This window comes from Nilaparvata lugens, chromosome 2, assembly GCF_014356525.2.
Source record: "Nilaparvata lugens isolate BPH chromosome 2, ASM1435652v1, whole genome shotgun sequence".
Classification (NCBI taxonomy): domain Eukaryota; kingdom Metazoa; phylum Arthropoda; class Insecta; order Hemiptera; family Delphacidae; genus Nilaparvata; species Nilaparvata lugens.
Genome location: NC_052505.1, coordinates 5,878,431 through 5,898,950, shown reverse-complemented (window position 1 = coordinate 5,898,950; position 20,520 = coordinate 5,878,431). Strand labels below are relative to the sequence as shown.

The window sequence follows — 20,520 nt, the reverse complement described above, 5'->3', positions numbered from 1 at the left end:
AAATTATTCAATCATTCAGAATTATACAACTTACAGAAGGGTACCACAGGCTAACTTACGCTCAAAACGGTTCCAATTCTAATTTATACAACAGTCCAAATGTAGCTAGAGGTTATGAGTCACTTCAAAATTCTTCCATTACACACTCAATTTACAATCCATACACACAAAAATCATTTTTAAATTAAAAAATTATACTAAATTAAATTAAATTAATTACAAATAGGCTAATTGTAAAATTCCAAACTTTGAAAAAACTATAAAATTATAACGTGAAACTCACTGTAGTATCCTATACTATTAAACGAGCAACTTCTGTTTATATGTTTAGATGTTTGTATTTCACCGGATCTCAAAAACGGCTCTAACGATTCTCACGAAACTCAGAACATAGTAGGTTTATAATATACCTAAAGAACAGATTGCACTAGGTCTCATCCCTGGGAAAACTCGCTAAAGGATATTAAAAGGATAATTATTATTCGTCCTTGGAAAAACAGCTGATAATAATTATTTCGCCGTCTGTTGGTGATGAAGTGAGTGAGCGAGTTCATGTGTGTGGGACTGTGTCAAAATTATGACTCAGCTGTTGAACTTTTGTAATCATTCAATCAGGTACTTAGTGCCGGTTGCAAAAAAGCCGGGTTATTTTCAATCCTGATTAATTACAGTAGATCCATCTTTTTTTGAAATTAATCAGGATTAAAATTTAACCGGCTTTTGTGCAACTGGGCCTTTGTGAGAGAAATCTTTGCATTCCTCTGGGAATTTATCTCAATTTACTGTGATTAGATAGAACATTTCTTTATGACTGTTATTATAATTTCTTCTTTCGTAATAAATTTTTAATGCTTTTGTACTCCAGAGCGAAGCTCGGTCCCCGATATTGAAGAATAAAGACAGAAAAAGTAAAATACAAGAATCTTGAAAAATAATATTCGTATGGTTTTTATGGAGTCCCTGACAAAAGTTCCACCTGACCTGAATATATAACTTAGTTTGAGTTGACAATGGGCCTTACAACTATCATACTTCTGCCAGGACCGACAGTTTAACGTGCCCATCCCATAACACATCTTGTTAATAATAATTGAGTATAACTTACACGAGCAGCCAAATTGGTGAGTTCCATTGAGTAATCTGAAGCAGGAAGCGGCGTTGTCAAACTTCTCATACAGCAACGCATTTATGTCTTGTCGCTCACACCGAACTGAAATTTGAAAAATACATTTTTTTAGAGAAAACAACGTTGTTTCAAGTTATTGACTTAATCCTGAAATACAGGATATATTATGGGGTTAATAGAGTCAATTTTAGTTATAGTGAGGTCCACGTTATAATGACAGTGGATAAAGATAGAAGAATAGCGATGCCGATTCTCTGCATTAATTAATCACATTTCTACACTGTCAAAAACATAATTGGCACCGTTGTGGACCTAGAAAAGGACCCATAATTACCACCGGCTTTGACGAATGATAGACAAGGATAGCAAAACCAAAGTTGATCAAATACTGTCATTATTTATTAAACTATTCAATCATTCAGAATTATACAACTTACAGAAGAGTACCATAGGCTAACTTACGCTCAAAACGATTCCAATTCTAATTTATACAACAGTCCAAATGTAGCTTGAGGTTATGTTTACTTCAAAATGCTTAAATTACACACTCAATTTACAATCCATACACACAAAAATCATTTTTAAATTAAAAAATTATACTAAATTAAATTAAATTAATTACAAATAGTTGGAAAATTCCAAACTTTGAAAAACTATAAAATTATAACGTGTGCCTCACTGTAGTATAAAGAATAAATACAGTAAAGTACAGAAATCTTGAATAATAACTGACCGAGCGAAGTGAGGTCTAAGATTCAAGTCGACGGTTTGGCATTTCTCTTAATGTTTAAATGTTTATATGTAACGCATTTAAGGCGAAACGCGGTAATAGATTTTCATGAAATTTGACAGGTATGTTCCTTTTTAAATTGTGCGTCGACGTATATACAAGGTTTTTGGAAATTTTGCATTTCAAGGATAATATAAAAGGAAAAAGGAGCCTCCTTCATACGCCAATATTACCGAAAAAATCAGACTATAGAATTATTCATCATAAATCAGCTGTCAAGTGGACTATAAAATTATAACGTGAGCCTCACTGTAGTATAAAGAATAAATACAGTAACCCGTTCAAAAACTTCGAACATCTTGAAAATGTATCTTTGTATCTTTCCATCAACGTTAGTAGACAGTTGTCTACTAAATTTGTCTTCCCATTAAGCTGAGGCCATGATTTTAGTTTAGAGTTTGGAGTTATTGATAGAAATAGTTATTTGTATATCTAGAGTGAAAAGTACGACTTTTTCTCCCTGAGGGAAAAGTTTGAAGCCCGAGGCGAAGCCGAGGGCAACAATTTTCCTGAGGGAGAAAAAGTATTTTTCACTCGTGATGTACACAACATTTTTCCTCCATCTACATTTTTTTATAGAAACTGCAAATAAAATCATTTTAATAACTTACGTATTGGTGACAATGTTTCCTAACAACATAACCTAAAATCTAAAACTTTAAAACCGGCCGTCTGATTGGCACTGCCGATTGCGCTATCTATCGGCTAAAGTTGTAACAATCAGCTGGGTGTTTACCAAAATGGCTGACTCCAGATCACGCGTTCAGATTTGAATTGCAGATCAAAAATATTTGTTGGCTGGTATTTTGAATAGAATAAGATATTTTTAAAATTGTATAAATTTTTATTGGCTACTTATATTAAGAATATAATATCATACAAACATATATTTCATGCGTTGATCAAATTTCTGGTTGTGGTATTGAATCAGTTGACTCAATGACAGACACCTCTTTATGCTTTCTCATCTGAGCTTAGACCTTCTAACCTATTATAATGTAAGTTTTTAAAATAGAGATGCTTCCCATGTTATTTAAATGGAGTCACTTTTACTCCCTAGGGAGTTTTTCTGTTTTTTTACTACCGAGGGCGAAAAAGTGACACTTTAGTATTATGTTTCAGGGAGTAAAGTAAGTACTTTAGCCAGTAGGTGGAGGAAAACATTTTTTTTTCTTTTTTAATCTGGTGATAAAAATTGCAACAAATATTATTGAAAAGAAATTGATTTCTAAAATCATGAAAAGTGAGAAATGAAGTTTGTAGGAGATCAGCATTTTGGTAGTTTATTTTGTTAATTTCAACACACCGATTTTTCGCCAACAGAATGTTCTCTGATGGGTTGATTGGATTGGCGTATCGACGGCAGCCAGACCTGATAACAGCGCTCACACTCACATTCCGGGACAACATGTCACGCTACGATAGGACAGAAAGCTCATTTTAAATTGATAAATTATTAATTAATTTTTGTGAAAACATAACAACAGGGCAATGTAACTTACTGAGCGCGAGGTCTACTGTTTACAGAACTACTAGTATTAGTATGGTTTTTACGGAGTCCCTGACAAAAGTTTACCTGAATATATAACTTAATTTGAGTTGACAATGGGCCTTACAACTATCATACTTCCAAGACCGACAGTTTAACGTGCCCATCCCATAACACATCTTGTTAATAATAATTGAGTATAACTTACACGAGCAGCCAAATTGGTGAGTGCCATTGAGTAATCTGAAGCAGGAAGCGGCGTTGTCAAACTTCTCATACAGCAACGCATTTATGTCTTGTCGCTCACACCGAACTGAAATTTGAAAATACAATTTTTTAGAGAAAACAACGTTGTTTCAAGTTATTGACTTGATCCTGAAATACAGGATATATTATGGGGTTAATAGAGTCAATTTTAGTTATAGTGAGGTCCACGTTATAATGACAGTGGATAAAGATAGAAGAATAGCGATGCCGATTCTCTGCATTAATTAATCACATTTCTACACTGTCAAAAACATAATTGGTACCGTTGTGGACCTAGAAAAGGACCCATAATTACCACCGGCTTTGACGAATGATAGACAAGGATAGCAAAACCAAAGTTGAAATTAAACAAAATCCATTTTTCTCAAGAATATTACGGAGATCCTGCAATTTTCCAAGAGATGAGACTCATGTCAGTTGATAGGGCTTATAAATAGCTATCCAGGGTATAAATTTGAAGAAAATCGTTGGAGCCGTTTTTCGAGAAACCCGTGAAAAACATGTTTTTTTAGTCATTATCCGCCATTTTTCTGCCACCTTGAATTGAATTTTTTATTGTCGGATCCTCATGGTATAAGGACCTTAAGTTGAAAATATTTAAAGTCAAACGGTTAATTAGGAATGGAGTTATCGTGTTCACAGACAGACACACACACACACACACACACACACACACACACACACACACACACACACACACACACAGACCAACACCCAAAAATCATGTTTTTGGACTCAGGGGACCTTGAAACGTATAGAATATTTGAAATTTGGGTACCTTAATTTTTTGGAAAGCAATACTTTCCTCACCTATGGTAATAGGGCAAGGAAAGTAAAATGCATTAAACTAGAATTAGATTATAAAATTATATAATTCAGCCAAATAGGATTTATATTTTGGCCCAATTCACGCAAATGTGACTTAGCCATGGCGTGACACTGACATTTGCTACTTCCACACCACTTTTATCTAATAATACAAACAGAAGTAGCGTTACTGTTTGCATTAAACCATATTATGTTTATGGAAGTTTAAAAAGTCAGCGCCACGCCTCTTTTGTGTGAATTGGGCTTAAGATTAGAGATTAGCATAGACGTTATGTACATTCTCTTGTACGTTAGAACCATATTGAGAGGGGTATGTTTGTTGGCGGAAAATACTTACCAAGTGCCGCTTGCACAGTGCTAGTTTAAACTCAATTTAATTTTAAACTGGATTGAATCCATATCAAACCTCGTTTGTTACAATGTTGTTAATTTTGAGTTTAAGCTGATTAAATTCAGTTTGAGCTTTGACTGTGCAGACGGTCCTGTGAGTTTGACTTCACAAATTCAGCCCTTGCAAGTTTATTGTGTGCCACAACAATAAAACCTAGTAATAGTGTTTTATTAGCTCAAGACCTATTACAAACAGAGTTTCGTCATAATGTTGATACTTTCTTCTTCATCCTTCACCCAGAATTATGAGTAAAGGCAGAGGTGGCCCTCAAGTTGTTGAAGGATTATCTGGCTCATCGTAGACAGGTGGAGTCAATTATTGGTGGTGCTGTGTCGGATGCTCGTAATGTATGCTGTGGCGTGCCTCAGGGATCTATCCTGGGACCTCTCTTCTTCCTCATCTTCATCAGGCTGGATGGAATCGCCCTCCTTCATGCAGATGACACGACCCTAGTTGCCAAGAATGGGGATGTCGTAATGTATGCTGTGGCGTGCTCAGGGATCTATCCTGGGACCTCTCCTCTTCCTCAACTTCATCAGGCAGGATGGAATTGCCCTCCTTCATGCAGATGACACGACCCTATGGGGATGTTGATGTGGCAATACACAGGTCTGCCCAACTGTTTGAGGTTGCCAGTAAAAAGTAAATTCGTATGTCTTTTGTTGGTGGGGAGTCCCTTGCGGGAAGGTCCCACCGACTGAATATATAATTTAAGCCGTCAATGGGCCTTACGACTGTCATACTTCAGCCGGGACCGACAGTTTAACGTTGCCAGTGATTGGTGCCGGGTGAACAAACATGAATTGAAGGAGAGGAAGTCACAAGATGTACTCTGCACTCTTAGGCAGAATCAACCATTTTTCGGGGATGCTGGTTACATTTATGATGGATGGCACATTGACATGGGAGCAGCATGTTGACATGATCTGGAATGAACTATCAAGAGTCAAATATCTGATGGGCAAGCTGAGAAGTCATGTTTCCCTTGGAGTACCTAGTTACAGCATACCATGACGTCTTTCACAGCCATATCAATTATGGCATTGTCCTTTGCGATCAAAAAAACAGCTGCAGAAAGATCCTTCTCCTACGAAAGAAGGTTCTCCGGATCATCACCTAGTTTTATTGGCTGGAACACAGTGCGCCAATCTTTAGGAGACTAAAGATTATGACAGTCCAGATCTGTTTAGTTTGCTGTTACTGTTAAGAAGAAGCCAAAAAACCTTCCAGCAAACAGGATATGTACACAGCCACAACACAAGGAGGAAGAATGGTATTGATTTGTACACATCAGACTCAATTGCATAATAGCTTCCACGTCCGTGCACTTACAATTTTCTCCTACTCCACACATCAAATTGCTAGAGGTCTGAAAAACTACCTGATCGTGAGACCCTACTATAAACTGGCAGAGTACATATAAGACCACACATACCGGCATCATAGACCGTGAATCCCCATTGAATGGGAAGAAATTTGAAAATTCCCAGGTCAACGACCATGGAGAAGACTACAAGTAACCACACTTGTGGGATCGATGGCGTCATAAAACTCAAATCACTCAATTCAACTCATAACCGTTCAGGAGGCAGCGATCCTGTATTGTAAAGGAATTTCAGGGTAGAAATTCTATAACTGGCTTTTGATCGGTGGAGGCGTCTCCCGGGTACGTCCAACATCTCACGGAGCCTGGTCTAGTGTTAGAGGATGTTACTACGGGCAGATAGTGTGCTGTACCCTCTTTACATACACAACGCACAGAAAGATGTATTGGCTGATGACTGTCAATACTCCAAGGCGAGAAAATATGGGCTTACAGTGGTCACTGCCTGTTAAAACTCTTTTGCAGCCTCTGCCGAATTAACCCATAGGTGATGTGGCAATCAAATAGAGAAGGATACATCGTTAAAAAATAAGTCTCAGCTCCCAGGCCCATCATCTTAAGCAGCAGGAAGCAAATGCGGGAGAATCGGCTCTCAACCGGATGCCAGTGTATCTCCGTGAGGGGGTAAAAACCGTTCAGAGTACTTTGTGTAAAGCTTGTGAGTCTGTCACTCTACTACTCCTTGAATTAAGGAACAATACAATGTTTTTTGATATATATAACTAACCTCTCATCATAATCTTGATTTTTGTAATCAATTTTGACGCAATCTATTCAGCAAGTGCTGGCTAGAATGGAGTCAACTGAATTACTGAAAATCAGTAATGTAGGTATTTCTTATCCTCTTCAACAATGATGGAATCTAGTTTCAACACAGAAAGTATTGCAATTTATCAGAAAAGTCAAGATTAAAGAATTACAATAATGCAATAAGTTATTGTAAAAGATTCTTGGATAGGCCTACAGTATTATAGGCAGGCTTTAAATACCTATTGAAGTTAGGCAATAAGTACTTTAAATTGATCTTACCTGTTATCAAATTCTGTAGGAAAAAAGAAAAGAATAATAACACAAAGTTCATAATGTCATGAAAAACTTATAAAGTTATATCTAACAAATTAACAGTGAAGTAATTATATTGATGCTTTCCTAACCTAATCCTAATTTCTTTTTCTACTCTCGGTGGTCGAGGTTTCCAATCAAAAAGTCAAGATCAAGGTACCACAGTTTCACCTATGATTGCTGGATATTATGAAACTATATACTAAAAAAATAATAAGATTCTATTCAAAAATAATGATTCTTGGATTTTTAAAAATCCAGAAGTATAATTCAAAAATAACTAAACCTCTATCCATCCAAATCTGCTTTAATTTATGTGAGCATTGATACTTTGCGTTGTTGTCTGCAATGGAAAAATGAAGAAAGCAAGAAACGTCAAGCATAGTCAGCTGTTGAATTTTGACAAGTGGGCGTGTAGAAATGGTTTTCAAAATGCTTTATTTTTGGTTTAATTCAAGAAATAAAGGATAAAGGTGAGAATATAATCACAAATAAGAATACACAAAGATATATTGGTCATTTATGTACCTTTTGATACTCCTCTTGTGTCATATAATAACATTTTGGGCACATCCAACCATCCTTATTATCATTATCAATAGGCATCATCACAAACATTATTGTCATACTAGACATTATTTTGAATTAAATAATATTTTTCTAATGTTGTGGTAGACATTTATAATGTTATTGCACTACACTCAATCACTACAAAAATCTACAGTTTTTTATTTGTAAAGCAATTCATTGTTTACAGGGTGCATGCTCTTCTCAATTTCTGAGATATTAGAATTGTACATTTCACTTACGTTTTCAATAAAGTTTTTGTGACAAACAGCATATTTTAAGTTTTATTTCAATTTCTGCTAAAATCACACTGATGAGTTCTATAGGCTAGTTGATTTAAGTTATTCTGCAAAAAGTATATGACTATTCATGTTAGTATGATGTATTCTAGGTAATGTTTGTTAGGCTATTTTCAGGTTACTTTTACAAACAGGGTTTAAACCTTATCATACATAAGAAATTGAACACCACTTCACTCAATACTCTATAGACTTTCTCTCTGAATTAAAAAACTGTTCCTAAAAACCATGTAACCTAATAATTATAACCTATAACTTACTGCGAATACCAGGTTGAGATTAGAATAGAACTTAAACATAATTCAAATAATACAAAAATAAAAGTTTATTCAAAAAGATACTTCAATTGAAAAATAAATTCAAAATAAAATTGTTTTCTCTCAACAAGGTAAAAAGTTATTTAGACCTTGCTGAAGCCGTTATCCGGTACTAGGTTGATCAGTATAGAAGAGTAATGTACCAAGACAATGTACTACAGAATTACCATTATTTTATTTAAAAATTTACTAACTGCTTTATTTATATCAATCTTGAAGGTTGTTTCTCAATGGTTGTTGGATTTAGTTAGTTTTTTTAGTTATGTAGCGTAAGTTTTTCAAGCAAAGATAAGTACCGTAGCCTAAAACATTCGGAGTCCATGAAATATGTTAGTTGAACTAGGGACAAATATGTAACCAGGTTAGAAAGAAGAGCCACTGAGCAATTTCACTTGATTCATTCAATGTATCTGCTTTATTCTTTCTTTCAGGAGGTGTAACAATATGAATCTTGTCCGAAAGCTAAGGAAAGGGGGCGGGGCCAACAACGCTCTGTCCCAAGATGAAGCCAATTCTAATCCCCAACACACTGCTCTTGGACTCATGCATTTGAAGAAACTTTTTTCGGAATACAGTCATCCTTCACATCCTCTCAACGAGAAAGAAAAGGATGATAAACTGTACAATATGCTGCCTCTGTTCTGCAAGGTACTGTAAAAGCAATAACTTTGTTTTTTTGTTTCACTGAGAAATATTGCCAAATATCTTGACAACTTTACAGGGCTGGGCAATTTAGTATTTAGTGATTTTGAATAGCAGTACACACTCAGTTTTCAACGGAATTCAAATTTGTTGCTTCTAGTGTGTTCCTTATGTTATGTTTCTGAAGAGAAGGTTTAAGGAACCAATGGTTCAAAGAGCCTCACACGTCAACCGAAGCTCATTGTGTTTTACAAGGTCCAGGAGTTTTTCCCTATACTAACATCCTATTCCTCACCTGGTTGCTTGCAGCCAGAGCCCTTTTTCTAGCCCCTAGTCTTTCGCAATCCAGTATGATATGCTTGGCAGTCTCTTCAGACTGATTATAAAGCCTACACATCTGACTTCAATTTCTGAGTCCAATTGTGTGGAGAATGGAGATGTTTCCTGAAGTGGCCATGTCCAGTTATCAGGGCAATCAACTGCTTGACCTGACGTCTACCTAGACTCACCAGACAGCTGGTGAAGTAAGAGCTTGCATCTGCCAGCAGCCTTTTGCCAAGTGCTTAATCTTGCCATTGCTGGTGGTGTAAGTCCCTGGACCATTTACTTATTGTATGGAAAGCAGTTGTTTTACTTATGCCACAACTTGGCTCTGGACCAAAGAATGGCATACTGGAACCCCGCTTAGCAAGCTCATCTGCACGCTCGTTACCTTCTATGCCTACATGGCCAGGTACCCAACTAAGATGCACAGAGTTGCGTGTTGCAAGCCTGCTGGGTTTTTTGTGGCACTCCCACACCAATTTAGACTTCATTGATGTATTCAAGAGCCTTGAGGGCTGCCTGAAAAGTGTGTATCTTGAAAGTTGTCATTGGGTAATTTCAAATAGCAATTTCAAACTCACATTTGTTTTCCTTAGAAGCTGCCTTTTTGATAATTAGATGAGGAAATATAGTAATGAGATGATATCGAGTGACCTGGCTGGCTCGTTCTTTGTTCATTCACCCTAAATTAGTGGATCAGTCCTCCACCTTTATTTTGCACCACTTTCTCTTTATTTTGTTTTATTGTTGATGTTTGCATGTATTCTTTTTGTTAATATGTATCAAACTTGTATGTGTGTGTGAAATAAATCAATTGAGTCATGGACGTTCATAAGGTGTACATGGAATGCAAGTTTCTGTAACCTGGATGCGTGAGTTAACTGTATAATTAACTAAAGCTTTAGTGTTTACAAGTTTGTGTTACTTCAATGGTTCCAAATTTTCTTAAATAACTCAATATTATTTGTTACAAGTGGTAATTGAGTGGAATATTTCTAATCAATTTAATAATTCAAGCCTTCTAAATTCAAAATTTATAGTTTTCATGTTTATTTTGGACTAGAATTTTGTGAAAATTGTACACGTGAAATTCTAACCTCATCTTGGACTGTGTCACCTACAAATTTGGAAGAAAAATAGCACAAGGACTACCTTATTATTTTATCTACCAATGTTATTACATTAGTCTCATTTGTATTGCAAATAAATGAAATGAAATAAATGAAAGACCCAGCCACATGAAGCGTTTTTAGGCGTTTTCGCACTAGCGGCAAACGAGCACTACCTCCATAAACAAAGCCGTAGTGTATTCGTGTGAAGTCAGCACAGGTATGGCTCCTACACCAATAAAAACACTAGCTGATAATCTGATATAGATCAGCTGATATCAACGAATTTTTATTGATGTAGGAGCCCTACCTGTGCTGACGTCACACGAATACACTACGGCTTTGTTTATGGAGGTAGTGCTCGTTTGCCGCTAGTGCGAAAACGCCTAAAAAACGCTTCATGTGGCTTGGTCTTTAGTTAAATCTACAGTTAACTCACGCATCCAGGTTACAGAAACTTGCATTTCATGTGCACCTTATGAGTCCATGACTCAATTCGATAAAATTTATTTATTTCAAACACACATACAAGTTTGATACATATTAACAAAAAAATACATGCAAACATCAACAATAAAACAAAATAAAGAGAAAGTGGTGCAAAATAAAGGTGGAGGACTGATCCACTAATTTAGGGTGAATGAACAAAGAAGGAGCCAACCAGGTCACTTTGTTTATGGAGGTAGTGAAACGAGTCGGCAGGCCGTTAGCTCTCCGATTGGCTGATTATCAGCTGATTACCGATCGTCAACCCAATCAGCTTGTAATGAGCCAATCGGAGAGCTAACTGCCAGTGCCGACACCAGTGCAAAAACGCCGGAACAAGCGACCCATGTGGCTTGGCCCTAATAGATGCATCAAATCTGCATGCGATAAACGTTTCAACATCCTTTCATCTTGAATTGTGTCTAAAAGATCATTATGTTTCAGGTTTTTGAGAACAGTCCATCGACGGATATGAGTGAAAAATTTCGTGATATGTCTGCATTTTGCCGTGAAGTTTCACGTCTGATGGTGAGTACCCACCCTTGTACTACCCTTGAGCACAGAATAGATACAGAATGGAAACTATCAATCAAAAACGCCTTTCCAACCAATGCTTCTTACATGTCACAAATACTAGACACGTCACGTGACTGCGCCATCTTGTTAGAAGTTAAAATCCTGTCTTTTGATTCGCTCGCGGCAGTGAACCGAGACCGATTGATCCGGATCAGTAAAGTGATCACAACCTCCCATCTATACTATTACAATGCTGAACTTCCTAACAAGATGGCGGATTTTTGTGCCAGGGTACTAGCCGAGTTTCCATTCTGTATCTATTCTGTGCCTTGAACCTCATTCATATGTATCGGCTATTGACAAACACGTTGAACAGGCCATTCATTAGTAAGACAACTATAGTGAGGCCCACGTTATAATGGCAGTGTTTGATCAGCAATGGTATTGCTATCCTTGTCTATCATTCAACAAAGCGGATAGCGTCATCTCTTTCTTACTCTGCTCTGTTGCCAGATCGTTTTTTAACAATGTAGAATTAATAATTAACGAAATATTACTTCTTAATTATGAAAATTCATTATGAAATTATTGAAAAATAAAATATACTTAATTTATTATTTTAAACGAGAATGAACAGTTACATAGCCACCTCCAATACAAGGCCCTGGCCTACGATATTACAACGTCGCAGTGTAGGCCTAGAATCTAATACATGATTGTTGAAAAAGATTAAAAAAAATACCAGCTGATCTTTTTCACCAATCATGTATTAGATTCTAGGCCTACACTGCGACGTTGCAATATCGTAGGTCAGGCCCTTGTATTAGAGGTGGCTATGGCAGTTAATATGACATGAATAAACCTGTATCAGCTATCGTCCATAGAAGGCATTGGCAAGACAGAGGATCGGCAACGTTGTTCTCCTATTTTTCTTCACTGCCATTATAACGTGAACCTCACTATAGTCGGATATTTTACCTCTCACGCTGCGTTCTTCAACTTCAGTCAAGTCAATGGGAAACAAAGGATGTCGGACCTTCGTGTTAGACCTCTAGTTGATCCAACTAGTCCGACCTCCGACCCAACATCCTGCAACCCCATTCACGATTGGATGTCGAATCTAAAATATAATGTTGGGCCTTAAGTACGACAACAAATCGGATAGTGAATGGCCTGCTAGATATTTTGTGAATAGAGATTTATTTGATTTGAGATTAAATAATTATTAATTATTATTTCAATTGATAGTTAAAATAATTAAATTGAGATTAATCGTTTAATGCGATCTTTTCAGTCGTTGCTATTACTTGTCAATCAATTGTTAACAAATGTATATAAATACTTATAAAATGTATTTGCAATAATAATTAATCCGTCTTGAACTATCTGCAACTTGATCCAAGTTTACTAATGAAGATCATCTTCTAAATACAGCCATAACTTGTATGTGCTCGTTCATCTTCTGAGACTGAAGTGAGAAATTGAAGCTACTCTGAACATATGTTTCTTCACAGTGGTATCAATTATTACTATTATATATCGCGTCCCACGAAGAGGTTTACACGTTTAATTTTATGTTACGTGCCCATTCATGCACCGAATTTTATTAAAATTCCACACAGTTTACAAAGTAGGTTCTAAAAATATTCTGGGAAAATTTCAACTCCTTAACCTTCGTAGAAACAAAATGGAGGCATATTGAAAAACGATACTTCAAGAACATTAAAAAGGTGTTTAAGAAAAATGTTTAAGGACATTAAAAGGATAATATGACTTTTAAATGAAAAAACTAGAACATAGCCGAATGGAAAACCTTGAAGTCAAAAATTATTCAAATTTAAATCCACCCACAGCAACACACTGATAACAGCGCTTAAGAAATGCTTCGTAAGCTCTTACAAAGAAACTCTGTGGTATCCGGAGAAGTTCCTCTTCTATCTATCGTTTTAGTTTCTCATCATTATTGAAGCTTTGGGTATAAACTTTTTCCTTCAAGTAATCTCATAAAAAGAAGTCACAAATAGTTAAATCTGGTGATCGGGGTGGCCAATCTAACAAATAACTTCCACGACCAATCCAACGGCCATGAAGTTTGTCATTATTTAGTAATTGCTTGAAATGATTTGCGAAATGAGGTGGAGCACCATCTTTTTGGAAGATTGCTTGATCCTTTCTGGTATCATCAAATGAGCCAAGACTACCGCAACGAGGTAAACAAATCAGATAATAACTCATGTAAGTAGTTTTTATAGGAAGTGAATTGGTAAAATTTTCAATATTACGCAATTTTGTTTCTACGAAGGTTGGGAAGCTGAACTTTTCCAAGAATATTTTCAGAACCTACTTTGTAAACTGTGTAAAATTTAAATAAGTTCGGTACATGAATGGCCACGTAATATAGAATCAAACGTGTAAATCTCTTCGTGGGACACTCGGTATATAGGGACTTTTGAAATGTTGTATTTTAAGAATAATACAAAAGAAAAACGAGTCTCCTTTCAACGCCAATATTTCCTTATATAGTAAAAATCAGACTATAGTATTATTCATCATAAATCAGCTGTCGAGTGGATTATTAATTGCATTCAATGATGCATGCAATATTAATGTATCTCATTGTAACATGACAAAAAAGCAGCTGTTGTGTGGACAATTAATTGCATGCAATGAGGAATGCAATTGATAACTTGAAATAGCATATTATTGTCTCCCGACTTTTTTCTGCTTTCAACTCGGAAAGCTTTTGATGATAGTAGCATAGTTGTTCACAACAAATTATTAGCATTGTAATGCTAATAATTACTAGTAGTTCTGTGAACAGTAGACCTTGCGCTCAGTAAGTTACATTGACCTGTTGTTATGGTTTTTTTTTTTTCAAAAATTAATAAACAATTTATCAATTTAAAATGTCGAATGTAGGAAAAATCCTAAATAAACATAGAGCTTTCTGTCCTATTGTACCGCGACGTGTCGTCCCGGAATGTGAGTGTGAGCGCTGTTATCAGGCCTGGCTGCCGTCGATACGCCAATCCAATCAACCCATCAGAGAACATTCTGTGTTGTCGTGTTGGCAAAAAATGTTGAAATTAACAATATAAACTACCATACGGTAATGCTAATTTCCTACAAACTTTATCACTTTTGATGATTTTAGAAATAAATTTCTTTTCAACAATATTTGTTGAAATTTTAATCATCAGATTAAAAAAGAAAAATGTAAAAAAAATGTTTTCTATCAATAACTCCAAACTAGAATCATGGCCTCAGCTTATGGAATGACAAAGTTAGTAGACAACTGTCTACTAACGTTGATGGAAAGATACATTTTCAAGATGTTCGATGTTTTTGAACGGGTAGTATTATAGTCCAATTGACAGCTGATTTATGATGAATAATTATTCTAAAGTTTGATTTTTACGGTAATATTGGCGTTCAAAGGAGATTCATTTTCCTTCTGTATTATCCTTAAAATGCAAAATTCCAAATACCGTATGTATACGTCGACGCGAAATTCAAAAAGGAACATACCTGTCAAATTTCATGGAAATCTATTGCTGCGTTTCGCTGTAAATGCGGAACATAAATATAAACAATAATATAAACATAAAGAGAAATGCAAAACCGTCGACTTGAATCCTTGATGTCGTTACAACAACCCAAACAGCCATTAGTTGTTTACACACCGATATCTGGCCGACATCTCAGGACAGGACATAATTCACTCTGATGTAGGCTGTGGTTTTCAACTGCGCGAGGTCTACTGTTCAAGAACTACTAGTATATGAAATCTAATTGGATTACGATTTTAGGTGGGCGAAATACGGCGAAGAGCGTCCAACCAGTCGACGGAGGCTGCTAGCTGTGCAATCGCTCAGTTCCTGGAGATGGAGGGCACAATGGAACCAAGCAATGGCTGGATGCTCTTATCTACACTCAATCTTCTCGCCGCTGGTGACTTGACTCTCATACAGGTAAATCCAACATAACCATCTAATACCTAATAACGGGGCACCGAGCTTCACTTTCCAGTACAAAAGCATAAAGCATAGTTCATCCTATTATATTAAGCGAGCAATTTCTGTATATATTTTTGTATTTATCTGGTTATTTATGTCCAACGAATCTCGAAAACGGCTCTAACAATTCTCACGAATTTTGGAACATAGTAGGTTTATGATATAAAAATTCGATTGCACTAGGTCTCATCCCTGGTAAAACTCGCTGAAGGACATTAAAAGGATAATTCATCCTTGGAAAAACAGCTGAGACTTTCGTCGTCTGTGGATAATGAAAGTGAGTGAGCGAGTGCGTCTGTGGAAAATCAAAATATCTCGTCCCCGAAATTCATAAACTGACGTATAGCCAGCTGTAAAATATAAACACGACCTAAAAGATAAAGAAACCTTAAGGGTTTGAAAGGTAAAATTATCCATAATTGATGGAAAATGATACACAGAACACAATTCTTTTAAATGATTGGAGTAGGACCAACAGTCACAGCCCAAAACTGTTTCTTCCCTGAATTTTGATGTATACACTATAAATACGGTAGTCCAAAGAATAGGTTATGTTCCATACACTTTTGAATTGAAGTCCAATTTTCAGTCCAAACATTTGAAAACAGAAACGTTTGAATTTAGATTTTTACAAACCAGAATTGAATAACAAAATAACATTCACTAATCACTTAAAACTGTAAAATAATTATTAACTTTGAAAATTGTTATATAGGTATTTTAATTTAGAATGATATACTATGTTTTCTACAATATTAGTTGATATAAGTAATAAAATAATGGATCTCGAATAAAATCATATCGTTGGTCATGTCAACAAATCAGATTTGTTGATAATGTCGATTAATTTCTCACCAGATAATGTTTCTCGTGAGATCAACTGATTGGTTGAGTTCAAAGCCACTGATCAATTCCATCGGGTTTTTTTTACGTTCAGTAAAAAACCTGATCACAGATTAGTGATCACAGATGAACCACAGATTGGAAAGTCGGCTAGTATCTTGACGCCATAATCCGCCATATTGAAAGAAAGTGTAGTATTGTAATACAGCAGTAGTTTTAATTTCTAACAAGATGATGCAGTCATGTGTCGTGGTCTTGGTGCACTCAAATCTTGGTTAGATTGATACCTTCCATTTTGTGTGTATTCTGTGGCTGAACGGTTGCTCATGAGTCATGACTGACAGATGTTTCCCTTGTTGATCATATTTTGTAAACAAAACTAGAACTTAACCTATTTCATTGTAATCAATTAAAATGGAAAACCATCAGGTGATTGGAGTAGTTTTAAATGCTTTGTAAAATATTTTAAATGTTATTGAATTTATGTAATCATGCATTTCTCTGCTCCCAAAATACATTATAATGGAGTCCATCATTTGTAAACAACCTCATATTCAGCCATGTATGTTTACGTTCAGCTACTCTATTTACGTTCTTTTCCATCGGTGGAAAAGTACGATTAACTGATCAGTGAACGAACCGGATATGACGTATTTTTTTTCTTATCAGTTAGACCAAAGACCTTGAAGAGGTATAAACGCACAATACATTTGCCTTCCCAATGCTAGCTCTTACTTGAAATTAAAGGTTCCATTGAGGTATTTTAGCGCGAGATATTATATAATATATATTTTTTGTAATATTATAGATCACAAAAATCTCCAAGATCTTTAGTATGTAATAATCTTCCAGGCTGTCCCCTTAATGGCCGATTCCAATTCCAAATAATCTAGCGCTGCATGTGAGTCTATGCATCGTTCAACGACAAAACAGTACATCAGAGCCACGTTCACTCACCGATCTCATCGTTCACTCACCGATCAGTGGCTTTGAACTCAACCATTGAATGTGATCAACAGCTGACCATAATTCTGTCTCACTCCCACACACGTTACCGACACTTCCGTTACCGACAGACGACGAAAGTCTCAGCTGTTTTTCCAAAGATCAATAATTATTATCCTTTTTATGTCCTTCAGACAGTTTTCCCAGGAATGAGGCAATGTGCAATCGAAATTTTATATCAAGAACCTCCTATATTGCAAATTTCAACAAATTTCGTTAGAGCCGTTTTCAAGATCCGTTGGACATACATAAATGAATAACCAAATAAATAAATACATACAGAAATTTCTAGCTTAATGTAATAGGATAGGATTTAAGTCACGTGGCCGGAAAGTGTCTGCAGGGTGAGCATGATGTTTCCAGTCGAGGCCTTAATATAATAGCATAGGATTTAAGTCACGTGGCCGGGAAGTGTCTGTTTGCAGGGCGAGCATGATGTTTCCAGTCGAGGCCTTAATATAATAGGATAGGATTTAAGTCACGTGGCCGGGAAGTGTATGTTTGCAGGGTGAGCATGATGTTTCCAGTCGAGGCCTTAATATAATAGGATAGGATTTAAGTCACGTGGCCGGGAAGTGTCTGTTTGCAGGGCGAGCATGATGTTTCCAGTCGAGTCCAGCCGAGACATGCAAGCCCTGCAAGAGACATTCACAGCCAAGTAACGTACAATGTTTTTCGCTACACAATCATCAAATAATTGAATGAAGGTCTGAGGGTACAAGTACACACTGAAAGCGGAGCGGAGCGTCGTAAACAATATCATGTTAAGTAATAAGATGCAACACACTGGAAGCGTCTACTCGCGGAGCGTGGCGTCAAACTTTGGAACAAGCTGGTTTGTTTTTTGGAGCGTCTACAAGCGGAGCGTCACAGTGCGAGCGCCAGTCTGGTATACTCTTGTACATAATAATGTACTTGTTCTACTACATTTTCCCACCATCTAGTACTCTAGTATATTTAATGTTTGCCTGAATTCCCCTGTAATGTGTATTATTCAAAAGAGAAAATGCATCTATTGCACTTTGAAATCAAAAGTAAGGCTATTCTAATAAATTTCATTCATATTTCTATGAAATTTTAAAAGTTTCATTAACCCACTCTGACCTAGCAGGCTTAGCTAATATCCAATACTTTAAGTAATTATTCTCACAAAGTAATGTCTGTGCAAACTTGACAACGCCATTTTCTAGGCCCTTGACGCTTGACGCTCAGACGCTTCCTGTGTGTATTATGAACGCTCTGACCATGCCACGTGATTCGGTGATTAAACTGTACTGGATAGTCGGGCCAAAACTTGTATTGGATAAGACATCGGTTTCCTTTTACATAAATCATGGGTAGGCCTATACCAATTTATCCTCAAATAGTTAATTCTAATATGAGAAGGGATAATATAATGAATCAAAAGCATTTTGGCTAACTGTGAAATATGTAATAGGCAACGTTTCACACGCCATACTCCTCTCCGCCTTCAGTGTGTTTTTACCCTAAGATTCAGTTTATTTCAGTTTAGTTTTATTTCAGTTGAAGATGTCAAACATTTTTTTAGATCATTTTATTGCAAAATCCAAAAATCCTGTTAGACTATGACGTAATATTACATTTTTTTCTCGATTAAAATCAAATCTTCAATTCAAGATCTATAAAACTTGATAGTAAATATCAGAGTAATCGATATGCGGACAACTTTTAACTGAGAATTATCATAAATAATTGTGTTGCACATTCCATGGTATCACCGAAACAGAATTAACAGATAAATAGATCATTATAAATATAGAGGATATATAAATTTAAAATAACAGTTTCGAAATAAAGTTTTATTGAGAACAAATGTAAAATGTAAATTCTAAACTTGTAATTTATATTTTTTTGGAATATAATATCGGTGACGTGTTCATAACGTCGTCACTGGTTTGAGGTGTGGCTTTGCTCTGTCCTTGTTAGGTCTTCTCTCTAAAAAATGGTGGCTGGCTATGTGTTCTAATTTTGTGCTCTCTGAATATTTTTCTGTTTAATTGAAATTTATAATGTTTTAAATTGAGTTTTGAACAGTTTTATGGTGTTCTAATTTTGTATAATTTGTTTTGTGTGTCTACAAGCCTATAGCCATTGTTTTTCAACTATATAAATGGATAAGTATTTAGCTTGTAATGATGCTAGATGTTTAAGTGTGTAAGGTATTGTTTTGTGGATTTGTGTTGTATATTGCCAAAATTCTTATGAAGATTATAAGTTGATTTCTCATTCATAAGAAATAGATCCATTCATAATTTATCAAGAATCTACCATTTTGGAGCCGATAACTTCCTCTAGGTTAATAGGTGAGAAATGCTATCCAACCTATTTAGGAGAAATTGGTAGCACGGCAACTACTACAATTAGAAGATGGCAATGCTTCAAGAATATTACAGAAATAATATTATAGAAACTTGAAGAACCGTCCAGGTTGTTATTCAAGTCGACGGTTGTGCATTTCTCTTTATGTTTTTATGTATGTATCAACACGGCAATATATTTTCATGAAATTTGACAGGAATTATCTTTTTTAATAATTGATTGATTGCTAATTAATATTGATTTTTTAAATTAAATCATTGATTTTTTAGGTGATGACAAATGTTTCCCTGCCATCCACGCTGGTGAAATGTCTGTACTTGTTTTTCGACCTGCCGGAAATGACGGACCCCGACACACGTGAGAATAACAGTGATTTTTCACCGTGTGAAAAAAGAATACTTCTTCAAAAGATATTTGTACAGGTAATAGGCTAATAATATGAACATAGGCCTATATATTAATTTAAATTATTAATTTATATTTTTAGGAGTACTGGAATTATTGAAACAAAGTAAAAATTTCCATGTTAATAATCAAATAGATGAAGTTTTATTTACAGTTGAAAATGGCTCTTGGAGATTTGAAACTAGTGTTGGGTTATAATAAAAAATAAAGGTAAAAAGGGTCATTTTCACTTTGTTTCAATAATTAACATTGTTAGGTACATTGAGGGCCGGTTTCCGAGCTCGGGATTTGGCTAAGTTCTAGACTTTGAACAG

The 20,520-nt window shown here is 35.7% G+C and overlaps 2 protein-coding genes across 3 annotated transcripts in view; one reads left to right on the top strand and one right to left on the bottom strand.

The window, feature by feature from the left end:
* The window catches only part of LOC111051767 (nicastrin-like), a 37,183-nt gene extending 29,706 nt beyond the window's left edge, over nucleotides 1-7,477 (bottom strand). The window contains exons 1-2 of one of the 2 annotated variants that reach the window (XM_039420399.1): nucleotides 7,305-7,477; nucleotides 3,614-3,718 (exon numbers count right to left, since the gene is read on the bottom strand). In XM_039420399.1, the coding sequence (XP_039276333.1) occupies nucleotides 3,614-3,718; nucleotides 7,305-7,356 (157 nt within the window). In that variant the 5' untranslated portion in view covers nucleotides 7,357-7,477. The remainder of the gene's footprint in view (nucleotides 1-3,613; nucleotides 3,719-7,304) is intronic. The other variant, XM_039420398.1, reaches the window with a different exon arrangement.
* Nucleotides 7,478-7,677: 200 nt separating this feature from the next.
* Nucleotides 7,678-20,520, top strand: part of LOC111059210 (WD repeat and FYVE domain-containing protein 3) — a 172,814-nt gene continuing 159,971 nt past the window's right edge. The window contains exons 1-5 of the mRNA XM_039419973.1: nucleotides 7,678-7,810; nucleotides 8,952-9,168; nucleotides 11,526-11,609; nucleotides 15,407-15,568; nucleotides 20,071-20,223. Coding sequence (XP_039275907.1) covers nucleotides 8,965-9,168; nucleotides 11,526-11,609; nucleotides 15,407-15,568; nucleotides 20,071-20,223 — 603 coding nt within the window. The 5' untranslated portion in view covers nucleotides 7,678-7,810; nucleotides 8,952-8,964. The remainder of the gene's footprint in view (nucleotides 7,811-8,951; nucleotides 9,169-11,525; nucleotides 11,610-15,406; nucleotides 15,569-20,070; nucleotides 20,224-20,520) is intronic.